The 23,974-nt window shown below is 57.2% G+C and overlaps 2 protein-coding genes across 14 annotated transcripts in view; one reads left to right on the forward strand and one right to left on the reverse strand.

Moving 5' to 3' along the window:
• The window catches only part of ABR (ABR activator of RhoGEF and GTPase), a 181,880-nt gene extending 175,332 nt beyond the window's left edge, over window positions 1–6,548 (forward strand). For all 13 annotated transcript variants that reach the window (XM_017348925.4, XM_002718897.6, XM_089317562.1 and 10 more), the window contains 4 exons: window positions 576–710; window positions 1,299–1,404; window positions 3,636–3,783; window positions 4,294–6,548. In XM_017348925.4, the coding sequence (XP_017204414.1) occupies window positions 576–710; window positions 1,299–1,404; window positions 3,636–3,783; window positions 4,294–4,383 (479 nt within the window). In that variant the 3' untranslated portion in view covers window positions 4,384–6,548. The remainder of the gene's footprint in view (window positions 1–575; window positions 711–1,298; window positions 1,405–3,635; window positions 3,784–4,293) is intronic.
• Window positions 6,549–8,293: 1,745 nt separating this feature from the next.
• TIMM22 (translocase of inner mitochondrial membrane 22) lies at window positions 8,294–14,184 on the reverse strand. The gene is made up of 4 exons (XM_002718896.6): window positions 13,921–14,184; window positions 12,131–12,327; window positions 10,403–10,475; window positions 8,294–8,809 (listed from the first exon to the last, which is right to left on the reverse strand). The coding sequence occupies exons 1-4, from the start codon at window positions 14,156–14,158 to the stop codon at window positions 8,733–8,735; spliced, it is 585 nt and encodes a 194-aa protein (XP_002718942.2). The 5' UTR covers window positions 14,159–14,184; the 3' UTR covers window positions 8,294–8,732.
• Window positions 14,185–23,974: the final 9,790 nt, after the last annotated feature.

Raw genomic sequence — 23,974 nt, forward strand, 5'->3', positions numbered from 1 at the left:
CTTTCCCGTAAGGAAGCTGAGGATCCGAGAGGCCCGGTCACTGGCCTGGGTTCCCCGGCTGGTCGGTTTTGAGCCCAGACTTGCATTTAGAGCTGGCTCCAGAGGCCGCGTTGCTGGTGCCTGGGTGCTTGCTGGGCTGCAGGGAGCTGAAGGCTCTGGGCCTGCATTGCTGGCCCTCCGGGCCAGGCCGGTTCTGCCTGTAGCTTTGCCTATAAACTCCTCAGAGGTGGGGCCTGGCTTCAGGTTCAGGCACTGGCCAGACGGGTGGTCCCCTGCGGGGGAGGGGTCCCAGCAGGGAAGCCTGGTGCCGAGGACAGGACAGGGCCCCCGCGTGTGACCCGAGGCTGTCCGGATGTGCTCAGCAGAGCCATCCAGAGGGCCTAGGCTGCGGGGAGACCCCAGTGCGGCCCTCCCTGCTCCCCTGCCCCCACCCAACAGAGCAAGCCACAGACAGCCGTAGCGCTGCCTGCCTACCTCCCGCCTGTCTGTCTCAGGGCAGGTGGTGGGGGGAGGCAGAACAGAGCGGAGGGCTGGGGTAACCAGGAGGCTGATGCGGCCCCGCCCCTCCCCTACAGATAACAAGGACATCTTGCTGATGCTGAGTGACATGGACATCAACGCCATCGCCGGCACCCTCAAGCTCTACTTCCGGGAGCTGCCCGAACCCCTCCTCACAGACCGGCTTTACCCGGCCTTCATGGAGGGCATCGGTGAGGCTCCCAGGGCCCCTGGACCCTCTTGCACCTGTGCCTCCCGTCTCAGACACCCAGACAGGAGTTGGCACCTCAGAGCTGAAGAGGAGGCGGGGTCAGGCCAGGGGTCTTGACAGGCCTTGTGCTGAGCTTTCCAGAAGAACCACTCTCACCCCCCCCAACTCTGCCCATGGACTGCTCAGCAGGGCTCCTGCTCTCACCTGCCTGGCCCAAAGCAGGCCGGGCACGCCCTCTCTGCCTGCCTGCCACACACGGGGCTTTGGCCCCAAAGCCCCCAGGGGGAGCTAGGAGCGGCAGAGGTGTGGAGAGCAGACATCCCGCCACTGGCAGCATTGGGCAGCACTGCCCTCAAGTCAGCCACGCAGAGCAGCCTGGGGGAGGACCAGCAGCACTGGCCATGCAGCGAGGGGAAGGCGGGGGTCTGCTCCGCCAGGCCCACCTTCTGGCCCAGTTCTAGTGGTGGTGGGCCCCACACCCTGGCAGCCAGGCTCCCCCTCGGGGTCCCAGAGCCTCATGGCCACAGGGGCTCCAGCCAGGGCTCCCAAGCCCAGGCCTAGCCCCTCCTCTGCCCTCCTCTCCCTGCAGCCCTGTCAGACCCTGCTGCCAAGGAGAACTGCATGATGCACCTGCTCCGCTCCCTGCCCGACCCCAACCTCATCACCTTCCTCTTCCTGCTGGAACACTTGAAAAGGTAAGGTGGGGCGGGGGGTGAGGGGACCCAGGACTGCCCCAGGCAGGGAGCCCATGTCCCTAGGGGACCCCGTCTCCGCCATGCCTCTCATCAGTGCTTGTCACCTCCTTGCACTCCCTTCTTCCATTTTAAGCACCACCTGGGTCCTGATGGCAACCTCAGACATTGGTCACAAAACGCTTAGAATGCTGAGCCTAGAGCCAAGGGTGGCCGGTCCCTGGTCCTCTCTGCACCCGTGGGTCCCAGCCCACCAGCGGTGCGTTTGTAAAATGCAGTGCAATGGAGAGTGTCGGGCAGTGTAAGCACACGTACTCTCTCACTCGACCACATAGAGACGGCTGCTGGGTTGCAGCATAGTCTGCGTCACAGTCACAGAGTCTGAAACCTGCTGGTCTTGGCCCACATCCGCCCTCCAGACAGGGAGACGCAGTCCCCAGCCCGGCAAGGACTTGCTTGGGTTAGCAGCTCTGTCCTTAGGACCCACCACCCCCAAATCCTGATCTAAGCCCCTCCTCACCATCCCCTTCACCCTGCTGTGGTTGGTGCACAAAGTCCAGAGCCGAAAGTGGCCTTAAAGGCACTCACGAAAGCCCCAGACTAATCCCAGGTGGGAGTGAGGACAGGTCACCAGGCACCCAGGCGCTCCCCAGCCCCAGCCTTGAGGGCCTGCTGTGTGGCTCAGCCCGTGTCGGGCCCAGGCACACCCGCTGCAGCGCTGCGGGCCGGCCACGGCAGGGCCCGCGGAGACCTGGATGTGCCTGGGACCACTGTCTTGTTTTTCCCATTATGAGACATTTTCCCCTCTGGTTTGGCCAGGACCTAAGCCCCAACCAATTCCCAAATAGTTTGGCAGGCGCTGTGGGGAGGACGCACAGAGGAGTGGGAAGGGAAACCCATTAGGTTTTCCACCCTGGGAACCGGGCACAGCCTGTTCCCACATCTGGGCCCCTGGCTGTGTGTGTGTGTGTGGTGTCGGTTTGCGTGGCATGTGTGTCTGCTGTGCGGAGGGGTGTGCGCATGTGGGGGGATGGTGTGTGTGGTGGGGCTGGCCCCGCGGCACAGCTGCCCGCTGGCACTGTGGTGTTTGTGTGCCGTTTCCAGAGCAGTCAGTGGGCGTGGCCTGGCTGCTGCCAATGGGCGGGGCTGTGGGTACCCCAGGGAGGGGTGAACAGCACTGCTCAGAGCGGGTGGAGCTCAGCCCCAGAAACATTTCTGAGGTTGGTGAGCTTTGCTGGTGTGTTTGGTGACACTGGGCCTTGCCTGGACAACAGCCACAGGTGGCAGCTGCCACTGTCACTGAGAGCCACAGAGCTTCTGGTCTGTTACCCAGGAGAAGCAGGGCAGGACCCAAAGGGAGGCAGACATTTCTAGAACAGGGTGGGCTCAGGGCCCCATCGTGGGACGCAGCTACCGGGCTCCCGGCCCACCGCGCCCCCTGCAGGCCCCCTTAGCCCAGTGTGACTGATGGGGTCCGCAGCAGAGCACTTAGGAGCATGGGTTCCAGGGTGAACCGCCTGGATCCAGATCCCAGCTCTGTCACTTGCTAGCGGTGTGACCTTGGGCGAGACACTCACCTGTCTGTGCTGTGGAGATGCTGGTCGACAGCGCCCTCCTCAGAGGACCGTGAGCAGGACGGCTGCTCCAGCCTTCTTAGAACCGCTGTGTTCTCTGAGGCGAGGCAGCGGGAGTTCCCCGTGGGCCTGCTGGCCTTGGCACTTTGTCATCAGTCCAGGGGTGGCCCTGAAACTGGGAACTGCCATAGCGACGGGCGGGACACGGCTGAGGGTGTGGTCCCCAGGCTTACTCCCCTTCCTAGCAGATCTCTGTCCTTGAGAGGGGCCTGACTTGTCACTGCTTGTGACACTGGCATCCCATATCCGAGTGCCTGGGATCGAGTCCCAGCCGCTCCACTTCCAGTCGTGCTTCTTGCCAACATGCCTGGGGAGGCAGCGGGGGATGGCCCAAGTGACCCATATGGGAGACACGGATAGAGATCCAGGCTCCTGGCTTTAGCCTGGCCATTTCAGCCATTTGGGGGATGAACCAGCAGATGGAAGGTCTCTCCTCCCCCCGACCCCGATGCTCTGCCTTTCAAGTCAATAAAATCAGTCTTAGCAGGAGCGGGAGGCTAGGTGACCGTCTCCTGGGAGTCGTGCTGGGAGTTCCTGTGGCTGGGGCCAAGGGTCCCGGAGTTCCGGGTGCTTCTTTCTCAGCCCTGCCGTCCCTTTCAGGGTTGCCGAGAAGGAGCCCATCAACAAAATGTCGCTCCACAACCTGGCTACCGTGTTTGGCCCCACGTTACTGAGACCCTCAGAAGTGGAGAGCAAAGCACATCTCACGTCAGCCGCAGACATCTGGTCCCACGACGTCATGGCACAGGTAGCGGCAGCACTGCCCAGGCCTGGGGCTGGGGGGCGCCAGAGAGCTCGACTCAGAGCCCCGCCCCGGGCCCTCCCAGGCCAAATCACAATGTTTGCACCTAGACAGGGGCCCAGGGAAGGTGTGTCCCGGATGCTGCCTGCTTTCTGGGAGTGCCTCTGTCTGGGGAAGCAAGCCCGGGGTGTAGAGAACTCTGGGGGAGCCTTGTCCTCGTGCATGAAAGCTCTGGGAGGCGTCCATGGGATCCCTACTAGACCTAGAGCTGGGTCCAGTTGGAGGCAGAGCCACACCGCCAATGCCAGCCTCAGGCTCTGGGTAGAAAAGCCCATGAGTGTGGCCAGGGACAGGGCTCCGGGGCGCCCCCTACTGCTGTAAATGGGCAGACATACCTAGACTTCCAAGAAAGGGGAGGTGGCACCACAGACCTGACCCCGGCCCAGGGACCACTTCTTAGAAGGTCGGGTGAGGAGGCCAAGGGCCCCGGCCTCAGTGTCCCCTGTCTCCCCACAGGTCCAAGTCCTCCTCTACTACCTGCAGCACCCCCCCATCTCCTTCGCCGAGTTGAAGCGGAACACACTGTACTTCTCCACCGACGTGTAGCCCGGGGCGGGGCCGGCTGCAGGGGCGGCGGGGCCAGCCTCACCAGCCGGGGGCCCTACACAGACTTGAAAGACTGCAGTGGGACACTCCCACGCCCGGACTCTAGGGCACACCGGCTCCCAGGAACTGGACCCTGTGCGTCTTTGTGGCACCTTGTACAGAGCCAGCTGGCCTGCCCCCAGCCGCAGTGCCGCGCCCCAGGCTCCCGCCCTCGTCCCTCTCTAGTCGTGTCTAAAGCTCCGTGCTGTTGGGGATTGTTTTATGTGTATCTGTCATGCAGAAGAGGTACTGACCACGCCGGTGTGGGCGCGCACATAGCCTGCTTCGTTCTTCCATTTCCTGCAGCACTCTCCTCCCGCGTCCGGTGCGAGGGCTTGGACTCTGTGCGGTGTTAACTGCTGCCAGCCTCTCTCCCGGCCCCGCCCCCAGACGGCAGTCCCTGGGCAGCCTCGCCTGCACCCACTGGCCCGCATGCATGGGCAGCCTCCGTCCTCGCTCTGTCACCTTGACGCAACTGAAGAGGCCCTGGGTGGCGGCGGCAGTGGCGGTCGCCTGAGGCTGCCGCGGGCCGCCCCAGCCTCTCCTTGCCCCCATGGAAGCACACCTGCTTTGCCTTGCTGCCTGTGCAAATGTTGGACAAGGAGACACTCACACTAACTGTCAGCTCAGCGCAGAGCTGGACAGCAGACTTCTGGACTTTTCCACCCGAGACTCTCCATTTGCAGGGTTTGTCTTTTCTGCCTCTGGCCTACCCGTGAGGCTGTCTGTGACTGTTCTGCTTTTCGGTTCCTTTTTCCCCCAATGTTCTGTTTCCATTGAGTGTAAAGGTTCACAGTAAGTGACTTCCCATCCAGAGCGCTAGAGGGTCAGGCAGAATCTGGGGAGGTGGGAGAGCGCTGCTGAGGAGGCAGCAGGGTGGCAGGCAGAGGGAGGCCGCACAGCATGGGTGGGGGACGTGGCTCGTAGAAGCCAGGCTTCCTGGGGGCCAGCGAGGCGGCTGAAGCAGGTGTCCGGACACGGGCAGGCTCCCCTGGGGAGGCCGGCCGGCACCTCGTGTACCTCACAGTACTTTTGCCTTAGATTTCACATTCTCCTCAGCCAAGCACTGCCACGGGGCAGCCCCCACGGCCACGTGTGCTCTGGGACCCGGGCAGGACAGGCCCAGGCCAGCAGGAGGCACGGCACCACCTGTCTCGGGACCGGGTGCTGCTGGGGCCCTCGCTGCAGACAGCTTGCTCCACAGTGGGGGCTCAGCAGGTCCCATCCCCGACCTGAACCCATTGCTCAGCACTGGGAAGGGCGGCTTCCTGTGGCAGAGGGGTTCCAGGCCCTCCGCTCTTGTTGCTCGTGCTCAGGGCGAAGTCTTGGAGGGGCTCACTGGCCTCAAGCTGCAGTGCGTTCTGATCTGTTCACACCCGTGGCCTTCGGCACAGCGGTACCCATCGCGTGCACGTCGGAGGAAGAGATGCCTGAAGGAAGGAAGTAGTGGCCAGCCAGCCGCGGCCTACAGCTCAGTGAGGAGTTCTGCTCCCTGGGACAGGCGGCCGAGGAGGAAGACTGCCACTGGAGCCTGAGACCCCAGGCCTGCCCGTGCCCACCATCTCCGCTTGGCACGCGGTCGGCCGCTGAGGTGTGATGGGGCAGGCTCTGGCTCGCCTCTGACAGTGACGAGTCAGAGGTCCACGTGGCGCTAGTGACAGCCCAGATGAGCGGCTCCCACTGCCCCAGCGCCAGGGCCACTCGCCTCCCAGCGTCGGGTAACAGCAGCCCGCAAGCTGGCCGAGCGTACACGAGAGCAGGAGCAGGCAGGTTGATGAAGCTGGCCCCCAGAGGTGCAGGCTCGCGTGCCGCACCTGGACTAAGCTGCACCCAGGAAATCTGGGGTGGGTTCTCCTCAGACGGCCTGTGCAGGCCACGGTGTCACTGGGCCCGCAGGCTCCGGGTACGCCTGTCCTTGCTGGGCACCGGCTGAGGCTGCCAGTTTTTGCCGATGGAGGTAGGATGGGACCCCCCCATTAATATTTGACTTTAATAAGGTGGTAAGGATATATTTTTTGTCTATGTTCCGTTTCAACTTATGTAGATTATAAATTGATGTAAACCATGTGAGAGGAAAATGTTAATTAAAAAAAAAATGCGAAGCCCCAACATTTGCACAAAACTCAGCCCTGTGGTGTGGATGTTTGTGTTCTCAGTAGTCCAGGGAAGCCCACCAATCTAAATATTTAACTCTGCCAGCTGCCTCCAGATGTGTTTCCAGGAACCTCGTTACCTACCCGACTCCCCTTGCGCCTCCCCTCAGCCTGTGGGGCCTGGGATAGATCCGGGGCGGCAGGGATGAGCCAAGGCTTCTCCGTGCTCTTGGGTCCCCCACAGCCGGCTGCTGCTGATGCTGCCGTCTGCATCTACCACCACGGCTCCCACTGCCAAGTACCTGCGCCCCATCGGGGACCTGGCCCTCGGAGTGCCTTGGAGACGCTGGGAAGTTGAAGTCCATCGAAGAGCCAGCTTCCTCTTTATGTAAACATATCTCTACGTTTTGTTTGCAAATAGTGAGTCTTTGGGGCAGCCTTGAGATCCAAACTGCTCGTGGGTGAAGCTGGGTGCCCTTGAAGGCTCACCTCGCTCCGGGACAGCCAGTGGGGTTAATGCAGGCTCCCACCAGCCGGAGCCACTGGACACTGTTTATTCTGGAGATCAGGAACAGATGTGTCTGAAAATTGCTGTTTGGTTTATGAGCTCATATTGGCTCCCTGGCCATCTAAAACAGGAAACTCTTCATCTCTCCTGATTGAACAGTTGGTGCAGACAATGCTTAGATTATTGGGCCCACCGCTGCCGACAGCCTCAGGGCTCATCTCGTCCGAAGCCGTTGGGAGGGCAGTGTCATTGCACGCGCTAGACGGGCGGTGCGAGGCCCCAGGCAGCCCGGCCTAGGATTCCGACGGGTGCCAGGTCACAGGGTGTGACTGCCCTGGCTTCACGTGCTCACGCCAGCGATGTGATCGTGGCCCGCAGAGGCAGCACTCTCAAGTTTGTTTCTGGAGCTCTGGGGAATGCTCCAAATGGCCCAGCAGCAAAGGTGCCTCGGGCCTATGAGCCTGGGGTGGGCGGGATGCAGAACTCCCTGTAGACGGCCGTGAGCGCGCAGTGCTAGCTCACACCTGCGCCGAGGCTCGGCCAGAGGAAGGTGTTGCCAGACCGTCTGACATCGCCACTCGCGTACGCATACACACTGGGATGCCTGCATCTTTGAACTCTGGCTGAGCGTGGGTGGGCGGGCTACAAGACAGAACAGATGTGAAGAAAGCAAAAGAACACCAGTACCGCCCAGCAGAAACGAGGGTGTCCCGTGGCTGCCTGCGGCCCACAGCCCCGCACGAGGCAGAGCCCACGGCCATCGGCTTCGCCTCTCCACCAGAGCTCCAGGGCTACACAGCCCCAGCGTGGGGACAGCTGTTAGGAGGCTGGTTTTTGGTCTGTGATGCAGGCTGAGCTGCTGATGTCAGAAAAAGAGCATGTGGTCAAGTCAAAAATGGGTAAGATGACCAAACACCCCCCCGGCCCCGGCCCCGGCCCCGGCAAACGAAGGCAGCGGGGACGAGCCCCGCAGCCTCGGCTCAGCCAGGCACTGCTGTGACTGCACCACCTGTGTGTCCGCGAGCCAGGCCTGGCCCCGCGGTCAGAACACGACAGCAGCGTGTGGGCCGGCGCAGGAGGGTTGCCCTTGAATGTCCATGCACCCTAAAAAGCGGCTCGGCTGGGCCTCTGGGGAGAGGCCCCAGAGAGGACGGCCTGGTCTTCTGCAGATCCTGACAGCGTGGCTCTCAGGGGACCTCGCTCTTCCCGTGGATGTTCCGGCTTGGGGGCCCCTGGGGACTGTGTGCTTGGAAAAGAAACCAACCTTCTCAACTGTTATAGAAACATACATTGTACCAAGGAAGCAGGACATGACTGGCTGGATGGCAGAGTGCGCTGTGCCCCGCCCTGGCACGAGCTGCTTGCCACCTGGGGCTCCAAGACGGCGGGCCTCCTGGGTGCGCAGTAGCGAGCTGCCAGCAGCGGCCGGCACAAAGCCTCTGGGGAGCTCAATTCCTGCAAGTCCCCCTGCCTCCCGCTCTGCACTGAGGACAGTCCAGCCTGGCCAGCGTCCAGGAGTGGCCGAGAGTGTAGCTGCTCCGGAAGCTGGAGGCAGATGACAGTCAAGTGGCTCCCTTGCGCCACCAACACCGTGAAGGACCACGAAGGCCTCCAGCCCTGGAAGCGAGGGCCCAGAGCGGCATGGAATCCGTGCTGCGGAGCGCAGCTCTGATCCTGGGCCTGTGCGTCCTTCCCACGGGCAACAGCTCTCACCGCAGGTAATAATCGATTGCAGCCGAGAACACAGCAAAACCTCCACAGCCAATGGCCCCAGCCTTTAAGCCAGCTGTAAAGAAACAAACAACATTTCCGAGGTGACACAGGCTGTGACGGGCCGCGCACCCGCACACACAGAGACCAGCTGGAGCACCTGACAGCGGCTCTGGCAGACTCCAGTGAAGCAGGGCCCACCGCCCACTGGTGTTCTCTCTAACTGGACATTCACGTAGCTCCTCTCATTCCAAAGGATTAGTATGTCCAGTCTTAGGGAGACAGCCCCTCCCAGGCAGGAAATGGGTTAAGAGAACTGTGCTTAGAATCAAATGAAAGCATATAGCCTTTGACCCTGATTTGTTTATGGAATAAATTCCTGGGAAGGTGATCAAAGCAGCCCTGGAGGGGGCCGAGCTGCTCACAGAGGCCTGGGAAGACCCCAAGGGAAGTCACCCATGAATCACAAGTGGCAGCAAATCACTGACTTGGAGGAGAGGCTCTTTGCCCTGGGTAAGCTGGAGCAGGACAGCCAGGGCCTGGTGACAGACACCGCTCCTAGGCCAGTCTCGTCCCTGAGACCCTGCCCCGCACACAGGGAGCAGCAGCAGGGACTGCCGGACAGCTGATAATCCAGCGTTCTAGACCATCTAGACTCAGTTTTCTTTTTTTTTTTATATATATATATATATATATATATTTTTTTTTTTTTTTTTTTTGACAGGCAGAGTGGACAGTGAGAGAGAGAGACAGAGAGAAAGGTCTTCCTTTGCTGTTGGTTCACCCTCCAATGGCCGCCGCGGCCGGCGCGCTGTGGCCGGCGCACCGCGCTGATCCGATGGCAGGAGCCAGGAGCCAGGTACTTATCCTGGTCTCCCATGGGGTGCAGGGCCCAAGCACTTGGGCCATCCTCCACTACACTTCCCTGGCCACAGCAGAGGGCTGGCCTGGAAGAGGGGCAACCGGGACAGAATCCGGCGCCCCGAGCGGGACTAGAACCCGGTGTGCCAGCGCCGCTAGGCAGAGGATTAGCCTAGTGAGCCGCGGCGCCGGCCTTTTTTTTTTTTTTTTTTAATAAGACTCAGTTTTCAACGAGAAGAAATTTGAGAATCTTCAACCACAAAGAGATTCCTATTCCAATTTTTATATTAAAATGGAGAGTCACATAGAATTATTGTGAAAAGCATCCAAACACCTGAAGTGCCTGGAGCTGACAATTCAGCATAACCTTCAGAGGTGGACAAAGGGGCCCCGAGGGTGAACGCACCCGGCCCAGACCAACACACGCCAGCAATTACCCAGGGGTCATCCGTTCCCCAGAGGCCTTCTGGCCACACTGGGAGACTCTGAGTGGTCACTACTGCAGGAGGTGGCACTGCAGCCAGAGGGTAGCAGCCAGTGACACCATTAAACATTGTGCAAGGCCCAGGACTGCTGACCCCCAATTCCTGAAAGGCTTATGAGGCTCAGAATGTCAGCAGTGCCCCGGAGACGCGCTGGTGCTGACGCTCGCAAGTTTCACCCACTAGTTACAGCACGGCAGTCACGACTCGCCCGTCAGGAGGGGACACTGTCCATGTCCCTGGCACACTCGCATGTTTGGGGATGGCGACTTGCGCATACCGTCCAAGGCCACAAAGGCAAACGCATTCGAGAGCTATTTACTAACCTCTGAAACCAATGGCTCCTCCAGTGATGCAGCCACTAATGACGCTGTTCTTCCAATCTGATTTTCCTCGGTACTGGGGGTGAAGAAATGCAGTTTAGAGCCAAAGACACCAGCCAGACACAGTGATAATGGAAGAAAACCCAGGGCACTCAGCTGACTGATTCAGCACCTCCCCAAAGGAAACCCAATCTTTCGTAAAAGCATTCCTAAAATTGGATGTGTTCATAAATGGTTCCTGCAGGGGGCACCAGAGCGCTGCGACAGAGTCCAGCACTGGCAGTGTAATCACTATTTATTATCTGGTTTTCTATTAAGTCTCAGATTAAAAATTATTAACTGGGTTGGCGTTGTGGTGTTGCACATAAAGTCAACCCATGCTATGTGGGCATCCCATTTTCCCTGCTAATGCACCTAGGAAAAGCAGTAGAGGATGGCCCAAGTGCGTGGGCCCCTGCACCCAAGTGGGAGACCCTGAAGAAGCTCCTGGCTCCTGGCTCCTGGCTTCAGCCTGGCCCAGCCCTGGCTGTTGCAGCCTTCTGGGGAGTAAACCAGAAGACCTCTCTCCCTGTCTCTCCCTCTCTCTCTCTAACTCTTTCAAATAAATAATTAAAAAAAAAAATCATTAACTAATGTTTAGCCTACAAAAAGTAAAAAACAGGGGCCAGCCAGTATCCCATATGGGTACCAGTTCATGTCCCAGCAGCTCCACTTCTGATCCAGCTCCCTGCTAATGGCCTGGGAAAGCAGTGGAAGATGGCCCAAGTGTCTGGGCCCCTGCACCCACATGGGAGACCTGGATGAAGCTCCCAGATCCTGGTTCAGCTTGGTTTATTGCTGGCCACTGGGGAAGTGTTCCAGGGGATGGAAGCTCTCTCTATCTCTCCTTCTCTCTCTGATTTTCAAGTAAATAAATAAATGTTTAAAAAGTAACAATTTATTTAAAAGATAAAGAGTAATGCAAGCCTGCAACATAAATACACAAAGTTTCTATTAGTTAGGGCGGGCGTTTGGTGCAGCTTAGGCTGCCCTGGGGATGCCAGCACCCCACATCAGAGTTCTTGGGATCGAGTGCTGCCTCCACGCCCAACCCGGCTTTCTCCTAATGTGCCTGCGAAGCAGCAGATGATGGCTCAGGTGATGGGGTCCCTGCACCCACATGGAGTTCCTGGCTGCTAGTCTCAGCCTGGCCCAGCCCTGCCCTTTGCAGGTACATTGGGGAGTGAACCAGTGGATAGAAGATCTCTCTGCATCTCTCTCTGCCTTTCAAATAATTTTTTAAAAATGCTTAAAGTTTACATTAGGGATCATTTTATGATATAAGCCATAAAGTATCTGATGTTTCTAATCTTTTTTTTTTTTTTAATTCTTTGAAAGAGAAACAGGTTCCTCATCTGCTGGCTCACTCCCCAAACGCCTGCAGCAGCTGGGGCGAGGCCTGGCAGAAGCCAAGAGCCTGAGCCCAATCCCGGATCTCTGATGTGGGTGGCAGGGTCCCAGCTACGTGAGCCATCACCTGCTGTCTCCCAGGGTGCACACTGGGATAGGAGCGGGGCTGGGATTCAGACGCAAGCACTCTGAAGGGGGACGTGGGCGTCCCACATGGTCTCTCAGCCACTGAGTCAGACCCCAGCCCCTGGCCAGCTTTCTAGTAACCGCGCTAAGAGTGTTTCTCTTTAAGAGTGTGAGATGGCAGTCGGCAGGGGTTTCTCAGAAGGCACGGATACTTACAGATTCTACCAAACACTCAGTACACGAAAACATGGCTCCCACAATGGCGAAATTCTTGGCGTAGGACATCCCCCTTTGTCCCATGTCCTTAAGAACCTCCTTTGCAGTCGGTGTACGGTACGGATCCTTGGGATCGAAGCCCACGTTGGTATCAATGCCGGCAGTAAACACCCCGAATGCGCCTCCCAAGACAAATCCTGGAAGCAAACACAGAGATGGGGAATATTCTTGGCATTTTGCGGATGTTTTTTCTGGAATGCCGCCTCGGGATCACGCTCATCAGTGACCTGGATGGCCACCAGTGCAGGAAACGCACCCTCTTGCCACTCACCCGGGTTTCCATATTACAAGGTCCATCCTCTTAGATTTCTCTCTCCTTTTCTTTCCTAACCTGCCTGAAGATTCTGTCTCTAGCCCTCTGTTCTCTCCGTACTCTCTCAAACACATGCCCTCACTCCTCTGCCACGGCCGAGCCCCATGACCATAAGGTCATTTAGGATGCCCAAGTGCCAGACACCAGGCGCTTCAGCCACTGCCTCACCCCCTCTTCCCAGCACCCGCCAGGAGGATGCCAGCACCCTTTCCTTTATACAGATGTGGAAACCAAGGGTCAGCAAGGTTAAGGAACTTCCCCAAGGTCACAGGGCCACGCCGCTGCCCACATCTGACACTCCTGTGGCTCCTGGACATCTGCCCATGGATGCCTCCTCACGGCCTCAAAGGCAGCCCAAGTTCACGGATACCAGGGCCACCTCCCCCCTAGACTTTTCCTTCACTGTCACCACAGCCCTGTATCTCAGCAGTAATTCTGCCTGCTTCCTCGGTTCCCCTGCAACCAGGCAGCTACAGAAGATGGCAAACCCTTTCAGCCTAGCTCTCCAAGCACGACCATGGCCATCTGCGTCCACAGCCGCGTCTCCATCACCCCCACCCTGGAGCGTCAGAGACTCAGGGGAGGCCAAGGGGAGCTTGTCTCAGCCGTCTCGAGCTTGTCTCAGCCGTCTCCACGGCCATCCCACCCAGCCTCTCCTCCTTCCCCACACTCCACCCCGGGTGCCCTTCAGCACTCTCCTAAAAAACAAAGTTTTACCGGTAAGCACGCTAAGGCCTGTGCGCGTGGGCGCAGAGCTCAAATCTCCGCCTCCACTTTCCCCTTTCTCAGCCCTGAGGTTCACCTCTGCTATGGCCTCCCACCCCCCCCAAAGCAAAATCCCTCTTCTCTCTCTCTTTTTCTCACTAGCACTCATTTCTTACAGGTCGTTCGTTCTCAGCGAGACTTAAACTCAGCACACACGCGGCCAGTCTACCCCGTGCCCGTGAAGTGTTCGGGCCGTCCTCATAGCCTCCACAGGTCAAAGAGAGAGAACCAGAGGGCAGGGCCAGCCTCCTCCGGCCCCTGCCCACCGCTGCCTGCTCCCTCCTGGCAGCTCCTCGGCCAAGCCCCCCGTCCACCTGCTCCTCTGAGCAGGAAAACCTCAACTCCACCGGACCAAGGCTCTGCCTCTCCCACCCCCTGTTTCCGCGGCCTGGCGCAGGCCAGTTGCTCAGCAACAAGTTGTTGAATTAAGGATGCAATGAATGAAGAATGAACGAAGTCACCCATTCTACGGCCTGGCCGCCTCCCTCAGAGGGCCTGCTTCCCCGTTCGGATTTCCGAAGGCCAAGCTGACCCCGGGGCCAGAGCCTGAGGTCACCGGGGCGCGACGGGAACGCAGCCGAGGTCGCGCGTCTGCACCGCGGCCCCGCGAGCCCTCCGCCTCCCCGGGCCCACGCGCCGCGCCGCGCCTCACCTCCCACGCAGGCCAGCGCTGCCTTGAAGGCGCAGCTCTCCATCGCCCTCTCGATCATCTTCTGCTCCTCGCTCTTGGCCGGGCTCGGGATCCCGCCCAGGCTCCCGGGCTCCAGGAGCCGCGGCTGCCGCTTGTCACCCACCAGGTACTGCAGGAGGAGGCTGTACTGCAGCGGGGCTTCGGCGGGCTCCGCGGCCGCGGGCGCTGAGCGCCCGGCGCTGGGGGCGGCCGCCGCCATGACAGCAGCTGCCCCGGGAAGCCCCCGCGTCGCTCTTCCCACAGCAGATTCCACAAACTTCCTGCCAAGCGAGCGACTGGATCTCAACGGCAGATTCGTCGCAGCGGGAAAGCTGCGGAAGACGACATCGGCCTGGGAGTACCTGGCCAGAGCGCTATCGTGTTTCCCGAAAGCCGAATCAAGCTTTTGAAGCAGTCCCAATCAATGGCACAGACAGGCACGTTTCAGTCACAGGGAAGCGCCCTCATCCTTCTGGGGCTGCGGCGTGGTGTGGGCCGGCATTGGTAGCGCTAACCCGAACAGCAACTACATTTCCCAGAAGGCCTTGCGCGTGCTCTCGCGGGTCGAACCGGTCTGGAGCGCGTCAGAGCTCTCGCCTGGCGGGACGCGAGCGGCGTCGCCCCGCGGGCTGCAGTGCGGCCAGGGGCCGGCAGGGGGCGCGTGCGCACTGCCGAGCTCTCTCCGCGTCCGCGTTGGGACCTTGAAGATGTGAAATGTTGGTGACGGGCAGTGCTTTGCAGATTAAACGTGGAGGAATGGCATAACCGTATGTAAGGAGCGATGTGTTCAGTAATTAGAGAACGGAGCAGTAAGAGTGATGCTAGCCCAGCTAAGAGAAGTCAGGATCTGGGATCTGAAGTGACGGACCCTGGTCCAGTACGGAGGGCCAGCCAGGCCGTGCTTGGTGCTGTTGCCCGCGGGGCTGGTGTCCTGTGGCAAGCTGGGCACTAATGCTCGTGTTTTTGCAGCTTGCAAAACAAAGCCAGGAGCCAGGATCTTCATCCGGGTCTCCCATGTGGATGCAGGGGCCCAGGCCCTTGGGCCATCTTCTGATGTTTTTCCCAGGCGCATTAGCAGGGAGCTGTTTGGGAAGCAGTGCAGCTAGGACTCGAACTGGCACCCATATGGGATGCTGGCATTGCAAGCAGTGGCTTAACCTGCTCACCCAGCGCTGGCCCCGTACCCAGAGTTTTCTAAGCTGATGTGAGATTCACTGTTGTACCCCCACCAGGCCATCCTCACTCTGAGGTTCCTAGTGACTTCCCAATTGTTCAGCGCCACGCACACATCACGCTGCTAGACGTCACGGCTGCCTGTGGCCTGGCTGACTGCTCCCTCCTGTGAAGTCTCCAGTTCCAGGGAGCCCCCCTCTCCCAGTTTTGCCGCGGCCTCTGCACTTGCTCCTCTGCAGCTCCCTCCGCCTGGCAGGCTGGCCACACTCACAGCTTTCCCTGCTACTCCCAGTGCCTCATCGACTCCTGCGTTTTAAAAATTTATGTAGCTCAGCCGGTGCCGTGGCTCACTAGGCTAATCCTCCACCTTGTGGCGCCGGCACACCGGGTTCTAGTCCCGGTCAGGGTGCCGGATTCTGTCCCGGTTGCCCCTCTTCCAGGCCAGCTCTCTGCTGTGGCCAGGGGGTGCAGTGGAAGATGGCCCAAGTGCTTGGGCCCTGCACCCCATGGGAGACCAGGATAAGTACCTGGCTCCTGCCATCGGATCAGCGCGGTGCGCTGGCCACAGCGCGCCGGCTGCAGCAGCCATTGGAGGGTGAACCAACAGCAAAGGAAGACCTTTCTCTCTGTCTCTCTCTCTCACTGTCCACTCTGCCTGTCAAAAAAAAATTATGTAGCTCATTATTTTATTTGAAAGCTGGGGGTTGGGGCCGGCGCTGTGGCACAGTGGGGTAAAGCCCTGGCCTGAAGCATCAGTATCCTATATGGCTGCCGGTTCTAGGCTGCTCCTCTTCTGATCCCAGCGCTGTGCTATGGCCTGGGAAAGCAGTAGAAGATGGCCCGAGTCCTTGGGCCCCTGTACCCACGTGGGAGACCTGGAGGAAGCTCCTGGCTCCTGGCTTCGGATTGGCACAGCTCTGGCCACTGTGGCCATCTGGAGAGTGAACCCACGGATGGAAGTTCTCTCTCTCTCTCTACCTCTCTCTGTAACTCTGTCTTTCAAATAAATAAAGTAAATCTAGGAAGGATGGAAGGAAGGAAGGGAGGGAGGGAGGAAGGAAGGGAGAGAGGGAGGGAGGAAGTCGAGGGGAGAGAGCCTCATTGCTGGTTTACTCACCGAATTAATGAAATAGCTGAAACCAGGGTGCAGGAACTCAGTCCAGCAAACTCATGCATTCCAGTATGGGACATCAGTGTCTTAAGTGCTAAACACCCACCCCATGACTCCTAAATCTCGATTTCTAGCCCAGACCTTTCTTTTGTCTTTCTTTCTGAAGCTTTATGTATTGGGGCTGGTGCCATGACACAGCAGGTTAAGCTGCAGCCTGTGGTACCAGCATCCGTGTGAGCACCCATTCGTGTCCTGGGTGCTCCACCTCTGATCCAGCTCCCTCTTGATAAACTGGGAGAACAGCAGAATACTTATTTGAAAGGCAGAGTTACAGAGAAGGAGAATCAGAGATATCTTCCATCTCCTGGTTCACTCCCCAAATGACCATCATGACAGGGGTTAGGCCACGCTGAAACTGGGAGCCAGGAGCTCCTTCCAGGTCTCCCATGTGGGTGCAGGGTCCCAAGGACTTGGGCCATCTTTTGCTGCCTTCCCAGGCACAGTGCAGCAAGCTGGATTGGAAGCAGAGCAACCAGAAACTTGAACTGGCGCTCTGGTATGGGCTGCTGGTGTTGGCGGCTTAACCCACTGCACCACAACACAGCCCACTTAGCCCTTTCTTGCAAGCAAGAAGCAAACACTTCTCCCAGGCGGCCCTAACTCAGCACTCTGCCAGCCACCCTCGCCTTCCAGATAAATGAGGGGTCCCAGCCCTGATCCTTGACAAACTCTCAAGAGCCCAAGCTGGACGCAAGATGTCGGGACAGGCTCTCGGGCAAGTCCCAGTCAAAGCAAGGCCCTTGTGGAGAAAGGGACGGCGTAAACAGCTCATCCGTGCCACCTGTTAGAGGGTGGTCATCCGACCGAAAAGGAAGGAGCTGCCTCGGTGGTCAGGAACGATCCAAGCCAGCAGGCGGAGAAATGAAATTCCCCCACGGAGAAATTCCCCCACGGAGAATGCCCTGTGTGGGGCATCCTGGCCCGGCATGGATGGGGAGGGGACAGGGAGAGCCTGAGCTGCTGTCTCCTCCCACAGGTGGAACAAGGGAGTGGGAAGCTCTCCAAGTGTATTCTGAAGGTGAGAAGTGGTGTCTCTGGGCGGAGCCTGCGTTCTCCACCCTGAGGCGTCTTTTCTGCCCACAGGGAGGCCAGGTGGGAACTGCACTGAGGGGTTCAGAGAGAGCAGGGGACAAAGCTGACTTGTGTTCGCAGGGAGGGTTGCAGGGAGAGTTGGAGGACCCATCCCCAGAAGGGTCTGGGGAGTGTGCGGAACTGGAGGAGCCTGACTATGAGAGCCCAGCTGCCTTGCCCTGCCCTCGTGTGCAGTCAGATGGAGCCCAGGAGGAAGAGTGAGCAGCCCTCAGGGTGGAAGGAGGAAGTGCAGTGTGCTGTGTGTGAGTAGTCGCTGGCTCGAGGCCTGGCCACATGAGACCCAGTAGTCAGCTGACTCACTGTAGGCAGTTAGCATTGGCCGAGCGACACTGTGTTTAAAGGGCCTTGACCAGTGTCCCCCGACCCGAGGAGTGGAAGATGGGAAAATGGTGGCTGAGAGACCCGGGGAAGGAGTGGTTTACAGCAAGAGCTGGAGCTGGACAGGAGCGGCAGCCACAGTGCTCCCAGGAGGTGGCGGGTCCCCCCCCACCACCACCACGGGGCCAGCCTCGCGCTGCTGGGAGGAGTGGAGGTCAGAGGTGAAACCCAGTGAATCCGGAGTTGCTCCATCCTGTGCTGCCTCTCATATGTGGTCACATAAGGCGGGGTATTAGTTCTTTTTTCGTTTTTTTTTTTTTTTTTTTTTTTTTTTTTTTTAGATTTATTTGGAAGACAGAGTGACATAGAGATTTGCATTGGCTGATCTACTCCCCAAATGCCCACAACAGTCAGGACTAGGCCAGGCTGAAGCCAGGAGCCAGGAACTCTAAGTCTCCCATATGGGTGGCAGGGGGCTAAGTACTTGAACCATTTTCCTCTGCCTCCCAGGTGCATTAGCTGGAAACGGAAGCAGAAGCTGAGAAGCTGAGACTCGCTGCTGGCATTCTGATACGGGAAGTGGGCACCCAGGCAGTGGTTTAACCCTCTGCACTGCACTGGCCACCCCAGAGTGTTTGTTTTAACATAGGCCCACCTGAAACCCTGCAGAGCGATTGACTGGAGGTGCTGGTTAGTTAGTTAGTTTTTCTTTTTCAAAAAAAGGATTTACTTACTCTTTGAAAGTCAGTGTTTCAGAGAGACAGGAAGAGACAGAGAGCTCTTCCATCCGCTGGCTCACTCCCCAGTTGCTCGCAAAAGCCCATGCTGGGCCAGGCTGAAGCCAGGAGCCTCATCCAGGTCTCCCAAGTGGGTAGCTGGAACCCACACACTTGGGCCATCTTCTGCTACTTTTCCCAGGCCCATTAGCAGAGAGATGGATAGGAAGTGGAGTAGTTGGGTTGGGAACTAGCGCCCACATGGGATGCCAGCGTCACAGGTGGTGGCTTTACCTGCTACACCACAGCACCAGCCCCGGAAGGCGCCAGTTAAGAACTGATAGGTCAGGCATCGCTCCTGGGCAGAGGCTGCCCCATCTGGGTATGCTGCCATATCATACTCTGCTTCCCAGACATCCCCCTGGATAGCCCTGGGTCCCTCCAAGACGAAGACATCTGTGCCATATCTCATTGGTCAGCAGCACTTGAAGTGAACCGTAGCAGTGTTTCCAGGAAAGGATCCCAGGTCAAATTCATCGGTCCTCTACGTTTCTGCCCAGAACCTTTGACTGGGAAACTTGAAGTGTTTGGAAAAAGGTGCATGACCCAGATCACTAAACTCTGGGCTGCAAGGCAACCACTCCACATTGGGGAGATGCCATGGTGTGCCAGAAGCCCACTGGGATGAGTAAGTACTTGCAGGTTAAAGCTCTCAGTCATCTTTCTTCCTCTACAAAGGGATGGCTTAGGGCCAGTGTGGTGCCCGCTGTGGGTTAGGCCACCACCTGCAATGCCAACATCCCATATGGACACTGGATGCTCTGCTTGTCATCCAGCTCCCTGCTAATGTGCCTGTGTAAGCAGTGGAGGATGGCCCAAGTGCTTAGACCCCAGCACCCACGTGAGAGACCCTGATGGAGTTCTAGGCTCCTGGCTTTGGCCTGGCCCAACCCTGGCCATTGCAACCATTTTGGAAGTGAACCAGTAGATGGAAGATCAATCCTAATCATTTGACTTGTAAAAAATATTTATTTATTTGAAGGGAAAAATGGCAGAGAGACAGTGAGAGATCTTCTACCTGCTGGTTCACTCCCCAAGTGGCCACAACAGCCAGGCTTGGGCCAGGCCAAAGCCACGAGAGTGGGACTCCATTGGGATCTCCCACGTGGGTGGCAGGGGCCCAAGTACTTGGGGCATTATCTGTTGCTTTCCTACGTACATTAGCCGAGAGCTGGATTGGGAGCAGAGCAGCTGGGACTCAAACTGGTGCTCCTATATGGGAAGCCGGCATCACAAGCAGCAGTTTAACTCACTGGACCACATGCTGGCGGCCTCTAATCATCTTGCTTATTATTTATTTGTTTGCTTGTTCGAGAGGCAGAGATAAAGAAAGAGATAGAGCTCCCACCCACTGGTTTGCTCCCCAAAGGCCCACAATGACTAGAGTTGGACCAGAAGTGAAACTGGGAGCCAGGAACTCAATCCATGTCTCCTCCATGGATGGCAGGAACCCCATCACTTGAGCCATCACCACTGCCTCCCAGGGACTGCATGAGCAGGAAGCTGGAGGCAGGATCTAGAGCTGGGATTTAAATCCAGGTAATCCAGTGTAGGATATGGACATCTTAACCACTCAGCTAAACTCTCTCCCTTCATTTTTTTTTAACTTTTATTTAATGAATATAAATTTCCAAAGTACAGCTTATGGATTACAATGGCTTCCCCCCCATAACTTCCCTCCCACCCGCAACCCTCCCCTTTCCTGCTCCCTCATTTGGGTTTTAAGAAGAATTGAGGCCAGCACTGTGGCACAGCAGGTTAAAGCCCTGGCCTGCAGTGCTGGCATCCCATATGGGCGCTCGTTCGAGTCCCAGCTGCTCCACTTCCGATCCACTGCTAATGCACCTGGGAAGGCAGTGAGGATGGCCCAAGTGCTTGGGCCCCTGCACCCACAAAGGAGACCCAGAAGAAGCTCCTGGCTCCTGGCTTTGGATCAGCCCAGCTCCGGCCATTGCAGCCATTTGGGGAGTGAGCCAGTGGATGGAAGACCTTTCTCTGTCTCTCCCTTTCTCTGTAACTCTTTCAAATAAATAAAATGAAATATGAAGAAAAAGGAAAAAGAGTCTTGCTGGGGCTGGCATTGTGGAGCAGGGGGTTAAGCTGCCGCCTGTGATGCTGCCACCTCCTATCGGAGTGCCCCCGCATCCTGTGTCAGAGTGCCAGTTCAAGTGCCAGCTGTTCCACTTCCATCCAGCTCCTGCTGAGACAGCCGAAGATGGCCCAAGTGCTTACGTCCCTGCCACCTGCATGGGAGACCAGGAAGGAGTTCCTGGCTCCTGGCTTTGGCCTGGTGTAGTCCTGGCTGTAGGAGCCATCTGGGGAGTGAAACAGTGGATGGAAGATCTCTTTCTCTGTGTGTGTGTCTCTTCCTCTCTCTCTGTCACTATGCCCCCCACTTCTTGGGAGCACTGATTAAGTTGTGTCCAATGAGAGAGCTTCCCCATCCCCCTCCAAGAGGGGCAGGACTGGTTCTCTACTGAGTGGACTTTGGAGGCAAAACAAACAAAATAAACCTTTCTTTGAACATTTTTTTTTTGACAAGCAGAGTTAGACAGTGAGAGAGAGAGAGACAGAGAGAAAGGTCTTCCTTTTTCCGTTGGTTCACCCACCAAGTGGCCGCTATGGGTGGTGGGTTGCGGCCAGCGCGCTGTGTGGATCTGAAGCCAAGAGCCAGGTGCTTCCTCCTGGTCTCCCATGGGGTGCAGGGCCCAAGCACTTGGGCCATCCCCCACTGCACTCCCGGGCCACCGCAGAGAGCTGGACTGGAAGAGGAGCAACCGGGACAAAATCCGGCGCCCTGACCAAGACCAGAACCCGGGGTGCCAGCGCCACAGGCAGAGGATTAACCAAGTGAGCCACGGTGCCGGCCCAAAATAAACCTTTCTAGGAGAGGACAGAAAAATCAGAATAGCTAATTGGATCACTAATAAATACTACCGCTTTTACAGAGTGTAGAAAAGTAAGAGACTTAACAAAAAACCCTCCTTGAACCTTATCTTGGATTCTCAATCTTGGAAGATAATGCAGAAGGGGAACCAATGGATTTATGGCCTAGCAAACAGAAAGTGACCCCCTGTGACCTCTGGCCAGAACTTCCTAAACCATGGAGTAAATATGACTTGGGTTGTTAGCAAAGGAACCCAGCCCTGGCCAGCTCCCACGGAAAAGCGGGGTTTACGGGAAGTGTCCTGGGGTGACTCACACTCCAAGGGCCAGCTGAGCCATCTCATCCTGGTTAGGTCAGCACCCAAGGCTGCCTGGAACTGTGGGAAATAAGCCCACCTGACACCCCCTACTCAAGGATGGACTCAGGGCCATGGAGGAAGCAGAACGCGAGGTGTTTATTGATATCCAGTCTCCTGATCGATAGACTGCAGTGATGACCCAGTACCTGGGTCCCTGACTCTCATGTGGGAGCCCTGGGTGGAGTTCCAGACTTCTGGCTTTGGCCTGACGCATCCCTGGCCCTTGTAGCCATTTGGGGAGTGAACCCGTAGATGGAAGATTACACTTTGTGTTTCTCCCTACCCGCCCCCACCAGCCACTCTGCCTTTCAACTAAATAAATATCTTAAAAAAAAAAAAAAAACATAGAATAATGTGCTGCTGCCATCTCTCCCCAATGCCGTGAGAGCGACGTTGTGTTTGAAATCAGCCACGATGGGAATATTTACACCCCGGAAATGGGCGAACATGGCCCGGCACAGCATTCACTGTGTGTTTTGGGAACGAAGAACATTGTCCTCTTTAGGAACCCAGTACTTGGGGGCAGTAGGGAAGAAAAGTAGAGCATTAATTGCTGTTACTATCTAGGAAAGTCCCAGGAAGTCTCAAATGAAATGTTCCTGACTGATATCGGGAAGAGAGGGGTTCTCTTTCCCGTGAATGTGTCATTTTGGACCCGGATATGAACAACATGTGGCCCAGGGACTCCTCTAGAGCCTTTTTTTTTTTTTAAGTATGAGAGAACTCTTTATTATTATTATTATTATTTTATTTATTTATTTGAGAGGCAGAGTTACTGAGAGGCAGAGGCAGAGAGAGACAGGTCTTCCATCCATTGGTTAACTCCCCAGATGACTGCAACAGCCAGAGCCAGGAGCTTCTTCCAGGTCTCCCACATGGGTGCAGGGGCCCAAGCACTTGGGCCATCCTCTACTGCTTTCCCAGGCCACAGCAGAGAGCTGGAACAGAAGAGGAGCAGTTGGGGCGTGAACCAGTGCCCATGTGGGATGCTGGCGCTGCAGGTGGCGGCCTTACCCGCTATGCCACAGCCCTAGCCCCTCTTTAAGACTTTTAAGCATGCTTTCTGTGTGTGGCCGGAGACACTTCTGCAGCAGGTACTTGGCTACTTGGGCCAAGGACTCTTAGAAGATGCTAGCCAATGGAGACCCAGGGCTCCTCTGAGTGAGCAATGACCATTCAGTTCAGAAGGCTGCACGAAATGGTCTTCATCAAGGGCTAAGGGGCTGCGTAGCTCAGATACAGAGGGACTTCAAAAACTTTGTGGAGGCCTGGGCATGTACCCTAGCAGCTAAGGTACCTGCCAGGTACCCTCATCAGAGTACATGAACTGGACTCCCAGGTCCAGCTCTTGATTCCAGATTCCTGGGAGGCAGCGACGATGGCTCAAGTAGTTGGGTTCTTGTGGGCACCTGGGAAGTGAGCCAGCAGATGGCAACTCTCTGAAATTATGAGCTAAGTTTGTTTTGGTGCACAAAAGAAAAATTGAAGTCCCTGCATAGATTTTTTTTGCGACACACATTTTCCATGAACTTCATGAAGACCCCGCCTGAGGTAACTGTAACAGGAAGTGAAGCATCCTTTTTTTTTTTTTTTAGATTTATTTATTTATTTGAAAGTCAGAGTTACACAGAGAGAGGAGAGTCAGAGAGAGAGAGAGAGAGAGAGAGAGAGAGAGGCCTTCCGTCTGCTGGTTCACTCCCCATTTGGCCACAATGACCAGAACTGCGCGGATCCAAAGCCAGGAACCGGGAGCTTCTTTCAGGTCTCCCACTTGGGTGCAGGGGTCCAAGCACTTGGGCCATCTTCTACTGCTTTCCCAGGCCATATCAGAGATCTGGATCGGAGTGGAGCAGCCAGGTCTCAAACCGGTGCCCATATGGGATGCCAGTGCTTCAGGCCAGGGTGTTAACCCCTGCGCCAAAGCGCCGGCCCCAAGGAAGTGAAGCATCCTTACCTGAAGGGAGTCTGGGGTCCCAGGGAAGTGGGTGGCACCTAAAGAACCCCTACTGTAAGCAGCGATGTCCTGCTTTTGGAGCGCCTTGCCCTGGGTCCAGAGATGGAATATTCTACTGAGCAGGTGTGAAGACCAGATGGTACACACTCTTCTGTGGGAATAGAGTGGCTCTTAGTGTTCTAAGTCACTTCCCTGCCAGAGGGCATTTGTGTCTGGCATGGGTTAACAGGTGGGACACTGCAGAGAAGCAGGGGGGCAGGGCCTCCAACCCTCCAAGTCTTGGCATCTCCTGGGCTGTAGTAAACTA

This window comes from Oryctolagus cuniculus, chromosome 17 (assembly GCF_051225735.1).
Source record: "Oryctolagus cuniculus isolate XC-2025 breed Fujian yellow rabbit chromosome 17, ASM5122573v1, whole genome shotgun sequence".
Classification (NCBI taxonomy): domain Eukaryota; kingdom Metazoa; phylum Chordata; class Mammalia; order Lagomorpha; family Leporidae; genus Oryctolagus; species Oryctolagus cuniculus.

Excerpts from the sequence above, each read along its gene's own strand:
- TIMM22 (XM_002718896.6), bottom strand. The coding sequence starts at position 14,158 with ATGGCGGCGGCCGCCCCCAGCGCCGGGCGCTCAGCGCCCGCGGCCGCG. Across the intron at positions 12,328-13,920 it reads AGCGCTGGCCTGCGTGGGAG|GATTTGTCTTGGGAGGCGCA; the intron begins GTGAGGCGCGGC and ends GTTTGCTTCCAG. Across the intron at positions 10,476-12,130 it reads CTGAGTGTTTGGTAGAATCT|TACCGAGGAAAATCAGATTG; the intron begins GTAAGTATCCGT and ends CTTCACCCCCAG.